The sequence below is a fragment of the Cupressus sempervirens genome, chromosome 4, assembly GCF_028749045.1.
Source record: "Cupressus sempervirens isolate cs-2001-9-10 chromosome 4, ASM2874904v1, whole genome shotgun sequence".
In the NCBI taxonomy this organism is placed as follows: Eukaryota; Viridiplantae; Streptophyta; class Pinopsida; order Cupressales; family Cupressaceae; genus Cupressus; species Cupressus sempervirens.
This window is the reverse complement of record NC_143121.1, coordinates 739,459,431-739,483,159: the sequence shown is the minus strand read 5'-3', so window position 1 is coordinate 739,483,159 and position 23,729 is coordinate 739,459,431. Positions and strand designations below refer to the sequence as shown.

Here is a 23,729-nt window from a genome sequence, read left to right as displayed (position 1 = left end):
TTTGAGATCCTGGTTGCAAACTTAGATATTCATGGGGTTGAACGACATTGGAAAGGCCTTGAACAAGGAGCTTCATCATCAGAACCTACAGCCCTCTAGCATAGCTCTGTTTGTAGTAGCAAGTCACTAATTACTTTTGATTTTTTGGAACTTTGTACTTAGTTTATAGGTTAACTTTGTACTTACTATATGATAATTGAAATTTAGTCAACAGTAACCTCTAGTTGCTATTTATACACTATGAAGCATGTTTTGTGCAATGCAATCTGCTTGGAAAGATATAGGCTTTGTGCAATACAATGTAATTGATGAGATGAATATAAACAACAAAATCCTATTCTATGGTCAACATCTTCTTTTCGAGTTTCTTTTTTGTTTCTTACTGTTATTTATGTTGTGTCTTTTGTAAGCATTGTTTCACTAACACGTAATCTCATGATATGGCTGCGACTTTGCCAGTGCTTCTGCTATTGGAGATAATTATGTTTTAAAAAAAATAGTATCTGTAAGTTATTCCATAAGATACTAAACCAAACTCATGATTCAATTATCACCAAAGATCTTCATCATTAATCTGAGTAAAATTTATGTCCACAAAGTCATAGGCCTGAGCAATATCTGTTAATATTTTGACCAGAAATGAAGATAAATAGCAAAAATAAAATAATGAACACTAAGACAACAATTTATCCTGGGAGAACCGTCCATCTTGAGGGAGAAATATCCAGCCACACAAAAAATCTCTTCATTGATGAATAAGCAGAAGTCTGAAATACAATTTGCCCAAACATGAGGCTCGAACTAAAATAATATTCAGAAACACAAGATATCAATCTGTATCGCATAAAAATTCCTGAATAATATATAAAATGGCTTTGACTCTTCAATGTTTTGTAGTTACAAAGTGAAAACTCTTTGTTTTAATGATACATCATTGTCTTGACTCTTCAATGCGAGGACCCTTCGGTGTCTTCAATAAAGATTAGATTATATAAATTTTTCAAATTTAGGAAAGAAAGATAGCTTGTGACACTATGACATAAACATTATCTACCTTCATAAACACAATATTTTTAATTGTAATTCATCAAGAAGATGGCCTCTTGAGTAATTATGCTCCTATCTAAAATTTCTTTTCTCGACAAAGGTTTCCTTGTCTAGCTGAGCTGATTGTGTCCAAGTGGATTTTCAAACTTCAGCCATTGTAGTAATAGTAATCTTGCAATTCGTCTCACATAAAACCTATGTTCCCCCAAGTTTGCGGTACGGGGATGGCGGGACGGGTTTCCGGGATGGCAATTTTTTTTGGTGATTTTGGTGACGGGGGGAGACGGCAAATGGGGATGGCTATATATATAGGGAAATTTTAAAATATATACTGAAATTTGCAAATATACATGTCATTCATATGAGCATGTCATTTAAACATTATAGAACCATAAAATACAACATTTGAATGCCATCTAGCAAATAATATCCGATTTTAGTACCCAATTGTCAAAATACATATCAATATTAGTGAACACTGAACAATGAACATTAACAATTGTCAATATCATAATGTCATAATGATAAACATGATAAATCTGAGAATCAAAATCAAAATATGCCCAAAGCTATAGGCCCAAAGGGTAGAGGGCTGCGATAAAGTCGTAAGTATCAATGTATCATAATCATGTTCATGTTCAACATAAAAAAGAAAACATAGAAAAATGAAGCAGCCTGCTGCTCCTATTCTGCCTCTACTGCCTTTTAGGGCATTTGGAGGGGTGGGGACAACTTGGCCGATCAAGTTGGAGGCTTACATTTTTTTTTTTATGTTAAACTTTTTTAATTTTATGCAAACAAAAAAGAGGGACAGCTAGAAGTACTTGGTAAGAAAAGGGGATGTTCGGGTACGGCTGGCCGTCTCCCTTTTTCCCCTCAGGCGTCCCCTGGTTTCTGAGATGTCCTCTGCATTTTTTCACTTTTTGTGGATGGTTGGGGGATGTCCCATACCCGTCCCCCCATCCTTGGGACGTCCCCTTTCTGTACCGGGTACGGCTGGCCGTCCCTGTTTTTCCCCTTAGGCGTCCCTAAGTTTTTGAGACGTCCCTTGCATTTTTTCACTTTTTGGGGACGGCTGGGGGATGTCCCATACCCGTCCCCCCGTCCTCGGGACGTCCCTGTCCTCGAAACGTCGGGTTTTAGGCTGGGTACGCGTCCTCGAGGAACATAGCATAAAACAGTAGGCTCGAGCTTGATGTGTGGAAGTATACGGCAATATGCCCTTCATTACTTCACATAACATCAAACCTTTATTATTCAACCCCAATTATTGGTTTCCATTTCACATTTGTGTGGCCTGCATTGGATATTTTACTTTTAGATTTTGAATGATTGGTTAAATTAGGCTTTTCAGAAGAATATTGTACAAACAAAGGAACAATGCAATTGACAAAGTTTCTTCCAAAAGATAGTGTACAAACTGTCTCCCTTATTACATTACAATCCTGCATACAAGACTTTTCAAGCAAGTTTTTGGCATATACCTAGACTGAGAAATAAAGATACTACCATCAGTCTGCCAAACCTCAATACCTAATCAATAATGGAGAAGCCCCAAATCTGTCATATCAAAATCCTTACACAAATCTTGTTTGATTTCTGCAATAAAATGTGTTGAATCAGGAGGTTGCGTCGTGTAGACTTCTTCTTGCAGCTCACCGTTGAGGAAAGCACTCTAAATCCATTTGATAGACTTTCCATCCAAATTGAGCTGTAATGGCAAGAAGAAGATGAATTGTACTTACCTTGGCAATAGGAGCAAAAGTCTCCTCATAGTCAATGCTCTCCTATGTGTATATTCACGAGCAATTAATCTACTCTTGTATTTATCTAAGGTACCATTTGCATGATACTTGACCTTATAGGCCCGTTTGCAACTAATGGATTTCTTCCTTGGAGTAAGATGAGAGAGAACCCAAGCATGATTCTTCAGAAAACTGGTATTTCGCATCTATAGCTTGTTCCCACTTTGGAATCCTTTGGTCTTCCTTAATTTCTGAGTCTCATAAATATTATGATGGTTGGCCATGAGAGCAAAGTTAACTGTATTCAATTGTTTTCTCTTATTTCTAGAAGATCTACCCTCCTTGAGCTCATCAAGAGGGAGATCATTAATAGTCTTATACCACCATTTAGGAGGGAGCATAGATGTGCCAATAGTAGGAGGAATAATTGGAGTTGGAGGTGGAAGAGGATTTGCAATTGGTGGAAGATTAACATCATCCAAAGGAAATTCAGGTAGTGCATCAAAACATTCAAACTTTGCATCATCCCTCTCATCAGGTGGACTCGATAGAAGATGAACACTTAAATCAAAGGCCTTCAAATGCTGATACCCAAAGTTCTGCTCCGATGAGGAATAGAAAAATGGACCTCGTTCTTCATCAAAGACAACATCACAACTAAAGATAAGATGACTAGTGTCTACGTCAATCAGTCAGTAAGCCTTATGATTGCCATTGTGACTCGTAAACATAACCTTCTAACTCTTGGAATGCAACTTGGAGTGTTGGGCTTTTCGAATGCAAACATATGCTAAAGAGCCAAAACCTTTTAGATGGCTGATCCTAGGTTTTATGACTAGTCCAAGCTTCCCTAGGAGTCTTCTCCTTATCAACATGTATGGGAGCCCTATTAAAGAGATAGACCACAATAAACAATGCTTCTACAATGCCATTTTGTTAAGGGATGTATTGTGTGGTTAATTGACGTTTTATGCCATGTGTATCATAGAAAGCGGAGAAAGCAACATAACAAACACTCCCTCACCAATTATCAAACCCAAGAGATATAATAAAACAACCAAACTCTTTTTCTATTAAGGCCTTAAATTTTTGAAATATAGAAAACACCTCTGATTTCTATTTAAGAAACTGCATTTACATTTTTGTACTAAAATTGCGTAAAAGAAAGTATGAAATACTTGCACCCAATAACAAAAGGAGTATTCATTGGACCACATACATTTGTTACAAGATTCAAGAATTGGTAGATTAATGGATTTCCGGATGATTGATTGATTAACAGAGGAACAAATGTGTTCCTTATAAAGAATTACAAGGACGTTTCTAAAAGAAACAACGTAGACTAAAGACGAAATTAGAAACAAAATTGAAGATAGGATAGGAAACATTCCTATCTGCACTGAAGACAAAAGAGACAGAATAGGAAACATTCCTATTTAGACTAAAAGACAGACTAAAGACAAGTAGTTGACCATTATAGAAAGTATAGAATATCATATTAATACCCTCTCCTAATGGTCAACGTATGGATGTCGAAACATTCTGGGATAACTAAGACCCTCCTTGAATCTACAGAATGCTGAAACCAAGAAGCTTTGCCAGAAGAGTGCTATGACTCAAAACAGATTACAAAACTTTGTTTTTGTGGAAAAAACGGTAAAACCCCGAATCTCACGCAACCTTGCATATTACAGACAAAATGAAATGATTTTTGAGGAGAAAATCAACAAACCCAGAAAAACAAAAACAAATTCAGAAGGCAAAAAATGCAGCTTCGCCTTGATCAAGAAGCTCGATAACATGTGCTATTGGCTGGGAAGCATTTTGCCTTGCTTGGGCAGCCAACTATTTCCGGCACTCAAACTTCATATGGTCAAACTTGTGACAGTAATTACACTGTACATTTTGCTTCGTAGAGCCATCCAGGGATTGAGCAGAAGGTTGATGCTGGGAAGGCTGAGAAGACTGATGGTTGCCAATGTTCTGTTGAAAGGATTTTGCAGCAAATGCCTGCTCTGAAGATGCTGTAGAAGCACTGCTGCCAAATTGTTGTTTCCAACGATCTTGCTGCAGAAGTTTGGTGCATAATTCTGGAAACTTTAGATCAACATTAGTTGATGTAATGTTGAGTGTTTCTATGAAGTGCTCATAGGATGATGGTAGACTTTTCAGAGTGATGACTACCATATCCTCTTCCTCCATTTTCGACCAATAGCTTTGAGCTTATTGTAGATGTCCTTAATCTTTGTCAGATGCTCTTGTAAGGACATATGTTCATCCATCAGAATGGAGAACAACTGATTCTTCAGAAAGAATGCTCGACTTTTGTCAGATGTTTCATGCAGCTCCTTTAGATATTTCCAGATTTCTACAATTGACATGCCGAAAGAAATCTGCGGTAGCTGGTCATCGATAACAGAGAGCTTAAGAAGCATAACAACCTCTCGATTGCGATCATCAAACTTGTCCTGTTCTGCTTGGTCGGAGGTCGGACGAGTCTTTGTGCCTAGAACAAGCTCATCCAAATGACGATATTCGAAGATGGTTAACATGCACTGCTTCCAGTGATTATAACTGTGGCCATTGAATCGTAGATTGCCCTCCAACATTAGATTAGTCAAAGATGCCATTTGTACAAAGTTTGAGGCAATGTTGAGGCTGACCCAAAAAAATGACAAGTGCCCAAAAGAGTAGACAGAAAACCCAGAAGGAATCTGTAGTCATAAAGTAAATCTATCGGCCTGAAAATTGAGGCACGGAAAATGAGGTACCCAGAAAATTTTGATGAAGACCCAAATGAGGTCTCGAAAAACCCACCAAGAATTTGAAAACAAAAAAATGTTGAGGTCAAAAAACTAGGGTTTCGAGCATAATAACAGTCGGAGGCCAAGGAGGTCAAAATGGCAGAAAATAATGGAGTTTGCAGGCCAAAATAGGTCGTTTTTTGTAGTAGATCAAAGCTTCTATGAAGCAAAAACGACTCCAAATGAAGCAAACAACCACCAAAAAAAAATGTGACAACCAGCGCTGTAGAAATGCGAGCAGAGTTTTAGGCCTTTAAAATAGGACCAAACTAGAATGATGCCATGATTTGCATAAAAATTGAGCCAAAAAAATTGCGGACGTGATTAGAGGTCAGGTCGCAGAACACCAAATGCAAGCCAGGAACAAAACCCTAATAATGACATGCGATTTGCAAAGATCGCGTGTTTCCACAAGATATTAGACGTGATCTGCAAGTCACGATTTGCAGGAAAAACACCCATTACTGTTCCCAAAAGCCCTAGCCAAAAACCAAGAGTTCTAAATCCGGCGTGAGCAGAGAAATTGCCAAACAAAAAACGCACACGATTTGTAGATTCATAAACCCTAGCCGAAACTCAGATGTGCACAGATAAATTTCTCAAAGAAGTAGAAATCCTAGACGGGCTATAGAGAAATCCTTAGAAATAATTTCAAAAAATTTAGTAGATAATTTCAAAAGAAATTATAATTTTTTTGAAAAATTCCTTATAATGGCTCGGATACCATGTTACAAGATTCAAGAATTGGCAGATTAACGGATTTTCGGATGATTGTTTGATTAACAGAGGAACAAATGTGTTCCTTATAAAGAATTACAAGGACGTTGTTTCTAAAAGAAACAACGTAGATTGAAGACGAAATTAGAAACAAAACTGAAGACAGGATAGGAAACATTCCTATCTGGATTGAAGACAAAAGAGACAGAATAGGAAACATTCCTATCTAGACTAAAAGACGGACTAAAGACAAGTAGTTGACCGTTATAGAAAGTATAATATATCATCTTAATAACATCAGCATGGGTGAATTGTATTAACTTAGAGGCTCACTAAGAGTCACCATCCGTGAACGAGATCCTGTGCTTCTTTGTAGCCTGACAAGCTTTGAAAACTCGGTAATTTAAGTTTGAATTTTAGGGAGGCCAAGCACTAAATTATCCTGAACAAGCTAAGCAAGGTAGTGAATGTTTAGGTGGTCATATCACTGATGTTAGAGATTGCTGTAGAAGCTGATTTTTTCACAAAAGCATGCTCAAGAGAATCACTAGTATCCACAAGTCTATATAGTATGTGATGCCTAATGCCGATAGCTACAATGGTGCGTGTTGCACGATCAACAATTGAGCATTTGTGTGTACTACATATCACATCAAGTTGAGGAGAATGCCACATGATCTGACTCACTGAGAATAGGTTAAGTTCCATGCAAAGAATGTAGTTTACATTGAGGAAAATGAGTTTCTTCCCTTCAGACTATATTTGTTTGTTGCCCTGCAGTGTACTCTTCACCTCCTCCAAATATAATTGAATGAGTGTGAAAAATCTAAACCAATCATGTCTATAAGTGAAATGGTGGGAAGCACCAAAATGGATACACCAAGCAAAAGATTTTACATGGTCTGCAGGTCTTTTAGCCATGGAGGCGTAAAAGACAGTCTCTTTCCGCTCTATGTGCTTAGCAACATTGGCTTTAGGTTGAGACCCTCCCTGCTTCTGTTGTTCAAAAGTCAATTGATTGTGACAAGCTTTGAGCAAAAGGTCATATTTGTGACAACAATTACACTGCACCTACTTCTTTGAAGCATCCTGTGACTGATTTGAGCCCTTCTGCGGAGATGACAGAATGCTGATATTTGCCTTTATCCTTGTGAAAGGATTTGGTTGAAAAGGCATGGTCAAAGGAGGATGAGTTGGCATTGCTACCAATTTGTTGTTTCCAACGATCTTGCTGCAGAAGTTTGATGCATAACTCTGAAAATTTTAGATGAACAATAGTAGAAGTAATGTTGAGTCTCTTTAAAGTGCTCATAAGATTTTGGTAGACTCTTCTTCCTCCATTTTCCGATCTATAGCTTCCAGCTGATCCTGATTGTCCTTAATCTTTGTGACATGCTCCTGTAAAGACATGTGTTCATGCATCTTGATGGAGAACAACTAGTTCTTTAGAAAGAATGCTCAACTTTTGTTGGATGTCTCATGCAACTCCTTCAAGTGTTGCTAGATGTCTGCTGCAGACCTGCCAGAAGGGATTTGAGGCAATTGATCATCTGTGACAGAGATTGAGAAGCATGACAACTTCTTGATTCCAATCATCGAAATCGTCCATATCTGCTTGGACTGTGGTAGGATGAGTCTGTGCCCAAAACAATTGTCTCAAGGCGATGATATTCAAAGATTGTCAACATTCATTGCTTCTAGGTGTTATAATTCTTACCATTGAATCTTTGATTGCCCTCCAACATTAAGTTGGTCAATGATGCCATCTTGCACAGCTCCCAAGGCACAGAAAACAAAAATTATAGAAGAGGCAATAGCATAGATCCAAGAACATGATTCCAAATCGCTTAATGCAAAAAAATAGGCAAATTCAGGTTCAGACTTTACGAAAATGATGAAGTACGTCTGGCACGGATTTTGAGTTTTGTTTTTTTTTGACTTTGAAGAAGCTGAAGACATCTCAGAAACCCTTGCGAAAAGCCCATAAAGAATTTGAAGGCACAAAAACCAAGGCATCCAAAAAATTCTATGACTCAGATGAGATCTCAAAAAACCTAAGTTGCCAGTTTGGATTTTTTGGTTTGTATGTAGGTTCACAATTCGAGTTTGAAATTCGCTCGAATTTTTTGGGCTGGGTTCAGGTTCGTCTGCACAAGTTTTAATTTTTTTTTTTAATATATATTAATATTTTAATATTTTAAAACAAGGCAATACAGTAACACAATTAAAATATTATTATGTTAAACAGTAATACTGTAACAGTAATACTGTAATACACAATAGAATTTAGCCTAAATTTAGAATTTGAATTTCATTGATACACAATAGAATTTTATTATGTATTACTGTGTCTAGACGGTAATACGTAATAGAATTTAGAATTAATTAGAATTAGAATATATATTTACAAAATAATGCAAAATTAATAAATGAAATCAGAGTTCTGTTCTGAATGATTCTTCTGTGAATAATCACCCAGAATGGAACTCGACATTCATTATTGGTCATTCATTCATCTATAGAACAGGGACAGAACTCTACATTCAGATTCATCCAAAATAGCTTTGAGAAGAAACAGAGTCTACAGGTAATGAAGTAACCAAGTGAAGAATCACCCAGAACGGAACTTGACATTCATTATTGGTCATTCATTCATCTATAGAACAGGAACAGAACTCTACATTCAGATTCATCTGAATTAGCTTTGAGAAGAAACAGATTCTACAGGTAATGAAGTAACCAAAACGGCTGGGAAAAATAAGTAATGAAGCTTAGAAAAAGAGCACTTAGTAAAAGTCTAAAGCATGGTTATTGTTTACACTTGAAACTTTCAAGCTCCACCTCTGCAATGAATGAACCTGCGGAAAAACAGCGAACTAGACCCTTTGCAAATTGTCTGTTGTGTTGGAGGAGAAACAGTGGAAAAAAGCTTGGCTGTCGCAGAAGAGAGCACGGGCAAAAAGTTAAAACGAACAAATTTACATCCGCCTCGATACTTTTTAGGTTTTCAACGGCAAAATAAGTTCAAAAAAATGTTTGAAAAGTCAATGATATTCAGATTTGGGCCAAAGTCGTTGCTAAGTCATTCTGGGTTCGAATATGGAAAATGAATGCCATCCGAAGTTGTTGAAAAGTCAATCAGGGTCCCGCACACGGAATTTCAGTTGAATTTGTCAGATGATAGTCAACTTCTCATTGACTCTGCACCAAACCTGACTTCTAAGCGAACTGAATTCGATTTTGGCCTGGGGAGTGCGAATATGTTAACTTAGTGAAAAACCCACCAATAATCTGTAATCAGATTTCAAATCTGGCAAAACAACTGAGAGGTTCGAACAAAACCCTAGCTGGCTGGAATATAGAAGTAAATCTCTGAGAAAAAATGGCAGATTTCTTGTTGGAAGGTTGAGAATAAGGAATGAATGGCCGTGTTTGCGGAGGGCAAAGGCCTAGCTGGATGAGAGCAAATAAATGGCTGAGAAACACATTAAAAAACACAAATTGTGCAAAGAGAGGCACAACACCTGCAAATCCCATGGATAAAACAAGCTGGAAACACACGTTGGTCTTCAGGAGGACCAGTAATGGTCGCAGCAGAATGGAGGTCCACGCCTAAGAAGAAATGACCTCAAAACACAGAGATTTGAAGCCACGGGATGCAGGAAAACCACAGGGAAAACACCTAATACAATTTATCTTGTAGAAAAAAGGAAGCATTTGATCTTAAACTACCACCAAAAATGCCCAACTCGACAAAATCATGATTTGCAGAGATGTACTCACAAAACCCTAGTCGGCTTCAAAGAAAAATTCTTGCAAAGAAATCTCAGAAAATATTTTAAAAAATTCATAGACTAAATATCATTTTAAGAAATTATAACTTTTTCAAAAAGAATTTGCTCTGGTGCCATATTACAGAAAGTAATTGGAGCACGTATTGTAGAGTGCCATACTTCATCAAGTGTACCTGATGTGACTTTAGAGGTTCTAATGGCTTTTTCCTATGTCTAGATGTGGTATTTGTTGCACTTTGTAGTTTGTACACAAGAATGTTGCTGGATGACACGCTGTTGCTGCATGTTGTTAGGTGGACATGTTTGAGTTCATCATGTTGTTAATGTTGGTATATAGCATAGATATGGGATTAATAGAATTGGCATCTCAATCATGAAGATAGTGCTGTAAGTGGCTACATACTCGAAATAGAAGGCAGTTACAAAGAACTGATGTTACAACAACTTTATTAAAATTACTAACTACCACTAATAGTTAACTTATTAGTAAATTACACTGGTTTAAACACCCACTCTGTTATATCATTGTGTAACATACCATTTTTCATAGGCTGGAAATTAGAGAACATATTCTAAGATTAAACTGATTTTCATAACAGAATGACATAAAGGTGGTTATATTCGTAACTTCCTTTAGAAATAAAACTATCAACTGAATTCATTGTACAAGAATAAGTAAACAGAAGTGAAGCAACAACCTTCTTCTAATTTATATGAAAGAAACTATTATAACTTCCATAACCAACTTCTACAATTACATTTGATAGGAACATTATGATGAAACACACATATATATACATCTCAAGGGATAACATGAAATTAATATAAGGAACGTGCAAAAGATCAAGAGTCATACATGTATCAAATAATTGTCAATGTGTTGTGCAAGCCTTGGCATCTGGTGAAGAGGAGAAGCATTGACATAGGCTTAACCTCCCTACCGTGGAACTTAACTTATCCCCACACAATGTCATATGAGAAAGGCCCTCCCTACCTTGGGGTTAGGCTTGGGGCACCATAGTCCTGCCGCCTAAGCATCCTGGTGTTAGAGTGTTAGCTATGCAATAGACAAGGCAATGGATATCCTCCATCAACCTCCCCTCTGTCAACTAGCACTCTGACCTCTAGTGATCAATTACCGCAATCATGTCGCTAACCTGCCTTGGCCAAGGACTTAGATGGGCATTGTATAAGCCTGATCACCCACCGCTTGACTTGACAACCGGAATATACTTTGGACAACCAGGAGCTGACTCGGTATAAGCAGTATTAATTATTCATTTACTCTCGTTATTGACATCCATTTTGTTTTTATAGGGATACTTCTCCTCCCCACCCATTCTTGCTTGACCCTTCTGGTCTTGGGTGTATCCTGGGAGACTTCTGTGTGTATATTGCATTCAACTTCTCAATCAGAATTACTTCTTTGAATCTGATTCTTATCTCAATGACATATGGACGATACCGTTGTATAAGTCAAATTGATGCCTCGTGAATTATATCAGAACTAGCTCCATATATAATGTAGATGGTATGCATTTTAAAATGTGATTTCTAAACAAATTCAATGGTGACAAACTGTCATGGAGTGTGGGTCTGTATGATTTCCAACACTTGATATGCATGAAAAATCAAAATGAGATGAAATAGTTCTTATACTTTTTAAATCATTATACTTAAAGCATTTGGTTATGGCTAGTATTGCTTCATCCATGATTGAGGATGCATATTAACACTACAATCATTCAATATCATTGTAGGTAACCATCTTGAAACAACCAAAAAAGAGAAAGGACATATGAAAATAAAACTTGAGCAAATGATTGCATGACTAGAGAATGGTAATTGTGTTCAGTGATCGCTGCTTGAATCACAAGCTTCAACACGAGAATGAGTATTGTACCGATAGCAAATGGTGTGGCTGATCCAATCGCTTGGGGTACTGTGATGTGTAATAGGGAATAATGATATACTGCCCAAAAGAAATTGCAATCGGAGGGTAGATTCCTTGTTAGATAAAACTCAGAGCCAACAATGCGAATAGAGAAGAAAAAGAGAGCCTTCCTCCAGCAGCGGGGAATGTTTAAAATAATCTTCCTACACGCTCCATTTGTTACAAGCAAAAGGAGTGACGTGCTTGGCCATCCTTCGGTCACAAGCAACTCTTTCTATCTTTTAAAATTTATAAAGGAACAATGTCGATATGAGGGTGACATAAAGATTATACTTTCTCAAGGTTTATGTATGAAATATATCAAATATATATATATATATATATATATACACACACACACGTGTGTGTGTGTGTGTGTTTGTAATTTTGAAAGTACATATAATCCCTTTTATCAATATATTGATTGTGCACGCATGCATACATGTAGGTGCAATTGTAGATGTTAAAAAATAACATGGTGTAAATATATAGAGTTACATAATGACGACCACTCAACGGGTTTTATTATAAAAAAGAGGTTAACAAATTCTTTTATGTTATTAAATGTTTAATATTTCTCTTGAATTAAGAACCGACTGGTTAGCTCATGATTGTCCAAGGTATACTCTGTGTTGCCTAGCCGTTAAATCCTTCACCAAGATGGTTAGAACCCATACCTGCTAGTTTGACAATGGACCTTTTTGGTGTCCCATTCCTTAAATCCCATTTAGCAATGCCTGCCCCTTTTGTCTGCTCTTACATCTAGAAAGAATATTTCCACAATAATGACATATTTCTCAATTTAAAACAAGATATTATAAACAAAAGTATTTCATAATTATCACAACAGCTAATCACCAATACAATGACTACTATTTTTTTTTATAACTTCTTGAGAAAAATAATATTAATCATTTTCAATTAATTTGTAACTAACATCTAACAAGCCATCTTCACGTGAATCAAACGATCAACCAAAATTTTCCATTCTCATGATCATAACATTCAACTGATTTTAAGTGTCTTATCTGCCAGTCACATGAAATATGTAATGGCTACATGATTATTTTTAAGAGGCAAAAATTTGGGATGTAACACATTATACTAATACTTTTATTACCACCTTAATAATTGAGCCAGAAAATGAACATGACTAAGAGTTTAGTCATAAATCATCAGCTGTTTCCAAAAAGTGTAGAAATGAAAAGCAATATTTTTTACAGTCTACAGTCTACTGGCTGCCAAATATAGTGATGATGAAATTCAATGTGTTTGGTGTGTGCATTAGTGTTTTCAACAACTGTAATAACCTTGACTATTAAAAAGGTAGGGTTGATGAAAACTGAGGGTTAATAATATGCCAAAATTCCATGTAACCAATCTATTCAGAACCAGCATGTGCAATTAATTTGTATTCAGCTTCAGTGGAAGATACAGGTATGGTTTATTGAAGCCTACCTTGCTGTAGAGTCGCTCTCTAAACCTTAAGAGGAAATATTCTTGGTAGTGGAATGTTCCATATTGACTATCAATTGATCTTGTCCGGTCAAAGTTTCTATATCCAATCAAACCAAAATAAATTGCCCTTTCAAATATTATGTCAAAGTCAAGAATACCTTTGACATATCACAAAACTCATTTTTTCTGTATCCAAATCAAAAGTTTGAAAGAGATGGAGCTGATAGCAAAGTAAAGATCTGGTCCAGTGGCTGTAAGATATATCAAGCTACCAACCAACTATTCAGAGAGTGATTGATTGACTAGGAATGAATTATTAGATGTTAACAACTTTAGCTTGACCTCCATAGGTGCAGAAGATGAGTTACAATTCTAAATCACCAACAGTAAGTTGGAGGAGGGGAAAGGGAAAGAGGAAGGAAGAGGGAGAACCAAAAAAGGTGAATGTAGATAAAGATCCTCATGGCCTCAAAGGTATTAATTTGGGCTTTGTGGTGGGGGGCTTCATTCTTCAACCTCATACCAGCCATGCTGCCCCCGAACTTCATGAGAGTTGATTTTAAAAACCACAAAAAAAATCTGTGGTTCTGTGTGAGATTAAATCCCTAGTAATTGAATTTAACTTATATTTTTGGTTTACCAAGGCAATCTAAATTCTGAGTAATGCTACTATGGTTACAGTCAAATTTTTTAAGTTTGGATTCTACATATATCTTTGCTATGTTCTATGCTCTAGTACACCCCTTACTTGGGAGCATGTTGAAGCACTTGACTGATATTATAAAACAACCCATTCAAGATTCGGGTGGCAGTGGTGAACCCCTTTTTATTCATTCATTTGATGAATAATGCTGGAGCTTGGTACTGTTTTTTGAAATGATGAGTGCCAGCAGGTTTTACTGCCTTTGAAACAGAAATTGCATAAATAGGGCTAAAATTTGCTCAGACTGTCTATAGCATGGTTGACATTGAGACATTAAGATAATCTTAGAAAGTCTACCATTGGAGTCTTGGTTCATGGTATGATTCCACTAGTAGGGTTGAAGACATCGTGAATTTGTTGTCTCTGATGTTGAACTTTTGTACATCACTACAATTTTTAATAAATCTCAGCTTCTCTTCTATTGTTTACATAAATGATTAATTAGAAATGTTTTTTTTGGTCAATCAAAAGTTAAAACACAGAAAAGGGGCTTTTCCTGTTTATTTTAATATAATATCAAAATTACAGCCATCCTTTTCTACCCCCCTGACAAATGGAGACATCATGCTCTCCTATACAGTAATATGCTTTTTTGTGGAGTAATGCTACCAACCTCTCCTATTGCTAACCAACTTGTATAACCATCATATTTTACCGAGTATTTACACAAAATATCAGTGCATGCATTCTTCCCTTACCCTATTTTGTCTGGTCTGGTAGCTGCAACTCTTGCCTTACTGGACATTTTTGTCCACATTTTGCATGATCCTCTGTATTCACCTCCAAAGCACCTCTGTTTTCGTTGTCGAATTCCTCTTTGATCTCCACACCAAAGGCCTCTTTTTCGTTATTTTCAGTCGACAGTCCTTTGATGAGGTACTCTTGCAACCACTCCACAGCATCTTCCAGCACCAGGTCAAACATTTTATTCAGGAACATTATACTTCTTTCCACTTCCAGTCTGCGAGAGGAATTGAGTTTGGCACAACAGAGGTGGTGATGGGACTTCTCAACTGCTCTCCCCTGCTGATGGACCACATGAAAATATCATGACAATGGGATGACCTTTCCTTCAATGTTGTCCAGAACCTCCCTAATTTCACCCAGGAAAAGGTCATCCGCACCAAGCCTTGGCAGACTGCGTTTGCTATTTCTTTGGATTCTCTTACATTTAATATAGTAACTAGGAACATGGCCAAGATATCCAAGTTGGCCCAATAGCAGTGATCTGACCTCAAAAAATCCTCACCCAACATCATTTTAACAAGTTGCCAGTTCGGATTCTGGTTCGTATGCGGGTTCGAAATTCGCTCAAATTTTTTTTGGGTTGGGTTCCAGTTTGTGTAGGGTTCGTCTATACAAGGTTTTTTTTAAATAAAAAATATTTATATATGTAAAAATATGCTGAATCAATCAATTTAACTTATTTTTTACAAAAAATAAAGTATGATGAAACATATTAATTTATTAAACCTAAAAATATAATTTCAAAAAATTCTAGAACATATTAAACTCGAGTAAAAATTTATTTAAAAAAACCTAAACTAGATACAAAAGTTGCTGCTGCGGACTCTCCAGCTCTGCTCGATCTACAGTGATGTACAGGTCGCTGAGGTCAAGTTTGCTCTCCTCTTGCTCGTTGTGAATTGCTACACAACAGATATCAGTTTGAACGAGCTTATATTACAGAAGAATTGCTACACAACAGATTTCCGCTTGAACAAACTCATATTACAGACGAAGTTTAAAAAATGCTGACATCAATGGAGTCACTTGCAGAAGAAATGTGTGCCCAAGCTGCTACTCGCGGATGAATGAGCAGACTTGAAACTAACAAGGGTGTCCACTTTTAGTCAGCTTCGGGTCAAATTGAAAAAAATCACGTTGAACAATAAAGTTAGCCCAAATGCAAACAAACATTCGTCTCCAAGTCACCAGGTAACTAAAAAGGTCGATCAAACTTGGTGGTCATTCGATCAGGGTTCCGCCCAATGCTTTGCCAGCGAATTCATCAGGAAAAGACCGAATCTGCCTCGAATTTGAACTGACTTCGAATGAGGACCGAATCGACTATTGAATTTGGGGGTCAACGAGCGAATAAGGTAACTTAGTTTTAACTGCATCAATCACTAGGTCATGCTTCGATCTGAAAACAGATTTCAGCCTTTTAGCCTTTTCTTTGGAAACTCCCCTAAGAAAGCCATTGGCGTTCTCTGGGCAGCTAGATGAATCAGCAGGTCCATGTCTTCCACTTCTCTCTCATCTTGAACTTCATCTGGGACTAACTTAATGCATTCTAGTGCCTCTGCCTTTCCTATTTAAAGGCAGGTATATTGCCTTGCCTAAACATCATATCAAATTAATGATAATCTCATTATCCTGCAACTTTGTTTATTATTCTCTGTGCCATATACCTTAATCCATCTTTCAATTCCCTCCATCCTTTTCCTAGTAGTACCAGTCGACTACCACCCCCTTTCTCATGTATAATTCTGCTCCTTGCTTGTTTACAAGATTTCACCCGTCCTTAGCACATTTGCCAAATTTGTTGAAGGTTCATTCAAATATGGGGAAGTATTGTCCCTGAGGACTTATGGCTTCAATGATTGATAACTCATTTTTGGGCCCACCGATCAATCACTCAATTGTTTGTTGACATCATCATATTTTTTTCTATCCAAATTGAGCTCCACCTCAATATTTCATTTTTACTCACTTCGAGTTGCCTTCCCTATACAAAGTTTAGATCACAGAACACTATTGCTCCATCAAATTCCATATCAGTTTTATCTTTTGTAATTTCTGATTTGGAGTCTATTTCTGTCTAATGTTGTTAATTGTAATAAAGGAATCTCTGTCCAAATGCGAGTGTTGACATTGAAGCTCTCTTCCGCATCCCAATACTACAAAGTTGCTGTAAATTCTACCTCATTATTGGTTATTACTCCTGAATTAAAGGCTTCTGTTTTAGGATTGCACCATTGTGATCCCTGATCACACATCCTGCTCCGCTTTCATAGGTTTCCTTTAGAATGTTGGCATGCCACACTAACCTATCCTGTGGCTTATAAGAAAATCAACCCTCCCAGCCCCATTAATAGGGGTTACTTTCAGGTTTGCAAAGGCTTTTGTCACTTCAGTGTAACTTTTTTTACTACCATTTGTAATTTATTTTTTAAATACAAATTTTAAGATATTATTTTAATAACAATTCCCACTTTGTATCAAAATTCTTGGATAAAAGCTGCTGTCACCAAATCTTATGCCTTCATTCCTGTGTCCCCTTGTCCTAGGGACTGCATGGAACACCATTTTCTGTTCTGTTCTTATTCTTTTGTTTATTTTGAAAAGTAAGTTTATGCTATTTTTATAAAGGCAATAAGGTTACTGTCACTTCCTATAAAACCAAGAACTCATTCTGCAATTTTTTTCTGTATTAGATTTGCTCAGCTGGCTCCACTAAAAAGAATTTTGAGGTTGTTTTCATGTGTTCACATCTTTGTGAAGTTTTCTGGAGTATAAGCTTGCATTGGATTGTTCATTGTTTTAATGACTCAAAATCAATATTGTGTAGGGCTTATTGGCTAACTTTTATTTTGCAATTTATCTCTATATTTGGTAGATGCAAGCTCATTGATTTGTTTCCCATGACCTGTTTGTTCATCCAGTGGTGGCAGTGGGAGAGGACATGCCACAGGAGATTTTGTTGCTGGTTTGGTTTTAGGAGGGGCTATTTTCGGAACTCTTGGCTATGTTTTTGCACCCCAGGTAATCTAGCTTTTCATTGTGCTTATTATAATTGGTTTATACCGAAGTTTATACCGAAGTCATAGGTTTGAGTCCAAATTCAAGTTTGACAACAATAAAATTCGAATGTAATTCAACTAGGAAAAGAAGTTCCAAAAAAAATTGAAATTAAATTCGCTCTAGTAAATTTAATTTTTGAAAACATAAATCATAATCCCCAAAATTTAAATAATATTATATTGAATTTGAATAGATTATAATAATTTTTTAAAGATTAAAATATGAAATATTAAAATGTTTAATTTAATGTATTTGAAAATATAATCTATCTACTTTTTTTTGTTTTGATCAATAAGGGGCCGAAGCCAAGGTTAATTATTATTATTATTATTTTTAAAGAGGGGTAAACGCTTTGACCTGGAGCTATGAACCAGTGAGGCCACAAACGGGGGACCTCATCCCCATGAGATTTGAACCTTGATGGCAAGGATAACAACACAACAACTTAACTATCACAACATGCCACTATTGGCTGTTAATTATTATTATTATTATGTGTTTTAATTATTATTATTATAATATTATTTATTAAGCTTGAGCGGGCTTGAACTTGAGAACTCTTATATAAGAGGCACAATTTATTTACCTTTTATAAATAAACTTTAATTTATTTATTATTAATATATAAAAAATAATTATATTATAATTAATAATCTAATTTATATATTTTAAATTTCTTAATCTTAACATACTAAGAGAACAAAATTAGATTAGCAAATCTTAACATACTAGATTAAATTAGTAAATCTTATCATGCTAAGTAGAAAACAAATTTAACAAATTGTTTTACAAGTAAAATTTTTCTTTAAAAAACAATAAAGTCAAATGAATCCAAAATGTAAAAGGCAATATCTAATAATTAAAACACCGTAGCAGCGTTATCCTTTGACTGCATGACTTAGCTCAACCAAAATTCATTCATCTGTTTTTACCGTGGGAATTGTGTAGGGTTGTTTGGAAAAATTATGCAGGACTCTGTTGATGTCAGTTGTTTACCATTACATAACATATAGCAATTGAATACTTGATATGAAATATCAAACACTCAATCCTTCTCTTGAAAAGTAGATACTTATGAAGAGATGAGAAAAACTCCTTACACCTGTGGATACTAACTCAATTATATTAATGTGATTTGCTGGTTAATCACGTAAGCGGCCTTACGTTGTTCATTCAAGGATTGTTGAACTCTCGTTGTGATGATGATGATGTTTAGCTTTGTAAAGTATATGAGCGCCAAATGATATTGATGGTGATGGTGATGGAGGGTGTGTCTGCCAATGATGTTTCTCCTTTCTAACTTTCTTTTTCAAACTTCAACTACTAAATTACTTGCTGCTCTACTCCTACTCCTATGAATGGAAAGATTAGCAAATGGATGGGGATCGAATCTGATGAAAGCTTACCAACGGCTCTACCTCCATAGATGCAATGATTTAAGGGAAAAATACTAGATTACCACGCAAGGCTTCCTAACAAGCCACTACGATGCTAGTTGCCTAGTTTATAGATCCCTATCAAACATCCACTAATATCACCATACAACTATCCATCTATTCTTACTCTTACTTAACAAATTTCAAGAATTAAAATCTACTTTAATACGCCACCTCATCGATGGACCAACGAAAAAAAAGCAAAAGTGGCAACCAATGAGAAGGCACCAAAATGGTAGCCAATCAGAATTAGACACCTATCCTACTTAAGAAGAAAGGAAAATTTCCCACTTGGGCTTACATCAAATGATCTTCTAATATAATTCTACCCTTTTCTTTCATCTTCTTAGCCAAAGCAATGAACATGGCTAGCCTATCATTGACTTCCTTTATGGGAGGGCAAGGCATGTGCTTCACCTTGAGCTCAACTGAATTCATCATGTGGTTTGCTACTTGTAGTGTCTTCTCATAATCCTTCTCATATTCTGTCACATATTCGATAAAGGCAATCAGGGAGGCAAGGGTGCTCAAATGCTTCTACTTGATGACAACCTTCCCCAACTCATCCAACCTTGACCCAAACTCTGTCTCATTGACGTTCTCCTCTTTGACATCTTCAAAATCAACTACAGTCCCCACATCGCTCATCATGGTTGAAATAGAAGTGTCAGCGCCTGGGCTATGTTGTGCAATCTCATTTTGTATCCTTTAAGTATCCTCAATTTGATGGTCAAGGCAACAAACCAAGACTCCACTGTACTCATTCCTCCTTCATCAACCAACTTGGCTCTCTCCAAATATCTCTTCGGTAGCTCAATAAATGCATGTAGCTTGGGAATGGCTAAGTCCTTGACAGGGAGTAAATCCTTCCACTCACCTTCAAATGTTCTGAATTTGTCTCTAATAGCCACCAATCACCTGATTGTTGAGATAAAGGAAGGCAATAAATTTCGCCCTTTTTGAATTATATCACTGGTCCAATCTTTGATTTCGCGCAGCTGAGCGGATATCTCTTCTATGTTGCTCCCGCTGCCTTGTGGAAGGCTGCTTGATGCATTTGTTGGATAGGCTGGCAATCTCTCCAATACTTGTTTTCGGCCTCCAACTTTACAATCCTTTCATTTGCCTTCCTCAACCTTTCTCTAATCGAAACCATGCCTACGTGGATTTCCTCACATTTATGTCATCTATGATTCTTCCCAAGTTATGCTCTACTATCTCATATTCCTGGGCTACAATCTTATCCACTGCCTTGCTAACCTTTGATATAGCAATCTGAACTTTTCGGTGACCCTCATCGTCACTTCTGATTACCTTTGCCACCGTTTTTGCAATTTGTTTTTGTTTCTCACTATCTTCCTTTTCCACTAACCCTTAAATATCTTCAACTGTTCGGATAGTCACCACATTGCCTCTTGGCATAAGCATTTGCCTTAACCATAGTGGTGCAGTGCATCTCACCAAATTTGGATTCGGTTCGACTAGCAAAGCATCACCAACGGCCTGAGGCGCTTGGCTTATCCTTTTCTTTACTAGTGTCTATCACATTATCCCCATGTTGGTTCTCTGAGAGAGGAGAGTATTCGGTATTGTTACTGTAACCACTTGATTCCGAATTAGAGCTCACCTCTATTGAGACCCTTTGTCCACTTGTATTAACCTCTCAGCTCCTAGCCTCAATCATACTCCCCCTTGATGGTGCCACATTTTGTTTCTTTGCTAGAGGTTCCTGATGTTCTTTACATTTTTCAACCTCCAAATTTCTCTTCTTACTCTTAACTACTCTTTGTTGTTGGCTATTGCCTTCGCCTTTCTGTCCGATTGACTCTGTTGGACCTTATTCCTCCGATTTCATCCTCTCATAAGTAAGGTATATCTTCTGATTTTGTAATTGCCTTAACTTATCATTGTACCACGACTCATTGTGTAGATCAATTGTGCTTGTCACTGCCTCTAAGGAAGGATCCTGATGATCATCCCAATCCACTGAACCCAATTCTGTTCCATCCATTGTATCATAATCCTCTCTTAGCACATTTTCATCCTCTTCCAGTTGATCGGGAATATCAAGGCCTCTCCATCTGATTGCCCTCATCATGCCCATTGACAATCTTGAGAAAGCTAGCATTCTCACATGAAAGTCATCCAGTGCATTGGCCCAAAAATCTTCTATAGTAGGAATATGTTTGAATGTGTTTTTGTGAGATGCCTTGATAAGACCATTAGGATCGAATCCTTGTCTTGCTCTATACCATTCTAGATGATACCATTCTAACTCTTTCTCTGTAGTTGCAAAGGCGACAGGATTGGGGCAAGTATCATCGCCTATTTCAAATGAGAAGGTAATCCCTGTCTCACCTTTAAGTTTCATCATTTTGTCATAATGGTAAAGTTTCCTAGCCAACTCCATCATAACTATCTTGTCGAGTGGGTACCCGTTGATGTCAGTTTTTGTACCACTACATAGCATATAGCAATTGAACACCTGATATGGAATATCAAATTCTCAATTCCTCTCTTGAAAAGTTAATATTCATGAAGTCATAAGAAAAACTCCAATATTCCTTACACCTGTAGATACTAACTTAGTATATCGATGTGATTTGCTGGTAATCACATAGGCGGCCTTACGCTATTTGCTTGAGGACAACTTGGACTTTTGGTGGGATGACGGTGATGATGGTTTTGTATGAGTTCCAGATGATGTTGACGGAGATGGTGATGGTGATGGAGGGTGAATGTTCTAATGACTTGTGCCTTCTTAACCACCTTCTTCAAAACTTCAAATACTATACTACTTGCTATTCTAATCCTCCTATGAATGGAAAGGTTAGCAAATGGATAGGGATTGAATCTAATGAAGGCTAATCGGCGGCTCCACCTCCATAGATGCAATGATTCAAAGGAAAAGAACTAGTTTACCACACAAGGCATCCCAACAAGCCATTCGGATGCTAGTGGCCTAGTTATAGATCCTTATCCAACATCCACTATTACTACCATGCAACTATCCATCTACTTTTCTCTCTACTTAACAGCTTGAAATGAAATCTATTTTAACAACTTAAGAGAAAATCTTATTCTAACTATTGGAAGTAGAAACCATGCAACAACACCAAAAGTTCTTAATCACCATGCAAGTCACAACAATGAGAAAGAAGAGCGATTTTGGCATTATTTTAGCAACAATTTTCTTCGACCCTTTACAAATGAGAGTAAATGGCCTTATATAGATGCAAAAAATCACAACCGATGATAGAGATAAAGAGGCAAAATCAACAATCCAGATTGGATCCTTGAAACCCTAATTAGGGTTGCCACTCCATTGGCCAATGAGAAGACGCTAGCTCATCAATGGACCAATGAAAAAAAGGAAAAGTGGCAATCAATGAGAAGGCACCAAAATGGTAGCTAATCAGAATTAGACACTTGTCCTATCTAAGAAGAAAGAGAAATTGCTACTTGGGCTTACATCAAATGATCTTCTAATATAGTTCTACCCTTTTTTTTCATCTTTTTAGCCAAAGTAATGAACTTGGCTAGCTTTTCATTGACTTCCTTGATGGGAGGACAAGGTGTGTGTTTTATCTTGAGCTCTGCTGAATTCATCATGCTGTTTGTTGCTTGCAGTGTCTTCTCATGGTCCTTTTCATAATCTTTTGCATATCCGATAAAGGCATTGAGGGAGGCAAGGGTACCCAAATGTTTCTTCTTGATGGCAACCTTTCCCAACTAATCCAATCTCGATCTGAATTCTGTCTCATTGATGTTCTCCTTATTGATATCTTCAAAATCAAGCGTGGCCCCAACGTCGCTCATCATGGTTGAAATGGAAGTGTCAACGCCTAGGTTGTGCTGTGCAATCTCGCTCTGTACCTCTTCAAGTATTCTCAATCTGATACTCAAGGCAACAAATCAAGACTCCACCGTATTCAATTCTCCATCAATCAACTTGGCCCTTTCCAAATATTTTTGTGGTAGCTCAATGAATGTTTGTAGTTTAGGAATGGCTAAATCCTTGACTGGAAGGAAATCCGTCCATTCACCTTCAAATGTTCTGAATTTATCTCTAATAGCCACTAATGACATGGATGTCGAGACAAAGGAAGGCAAGAAGTTTCGCCCGTCTTGGATTGTATGATGGATCCAATCCTTGACTTCATGCAGCTGAGCCGATATCTCTTCCATGTTGCTCTCGCTGATTTGAGGAAGGGCTACCTGGTGCAATTGTTGGATAGGTTGGCAATCTCTCCAATACTTGTTCTTGGCCTCCAACTTTATGATG

The 23,729-nt window shown here is 37.0% G+C and overlaps 1 protein-coding gene across 1 annotated transcript in view; it reads left to right on the top strand.

The window, feature by feature from the left end:
- LOC149563459 (uncharacterized) overlaps positions 1-23,729 on the top strand; it is a 66,369-nt gene that overhangs the window by 20,477 nt on the left and 22,163 nt on the right. The window contains exon 4 of the mRNA XM_089826709.1: positions 17,870-17,969. Coding sequence (XP_089682835.1) covers positions 17,870-17,969 — 100 coding nt within the window. The remainder of the gene's footprint in view (positions 1-17,869; positions 17,970-23,729) is intronic.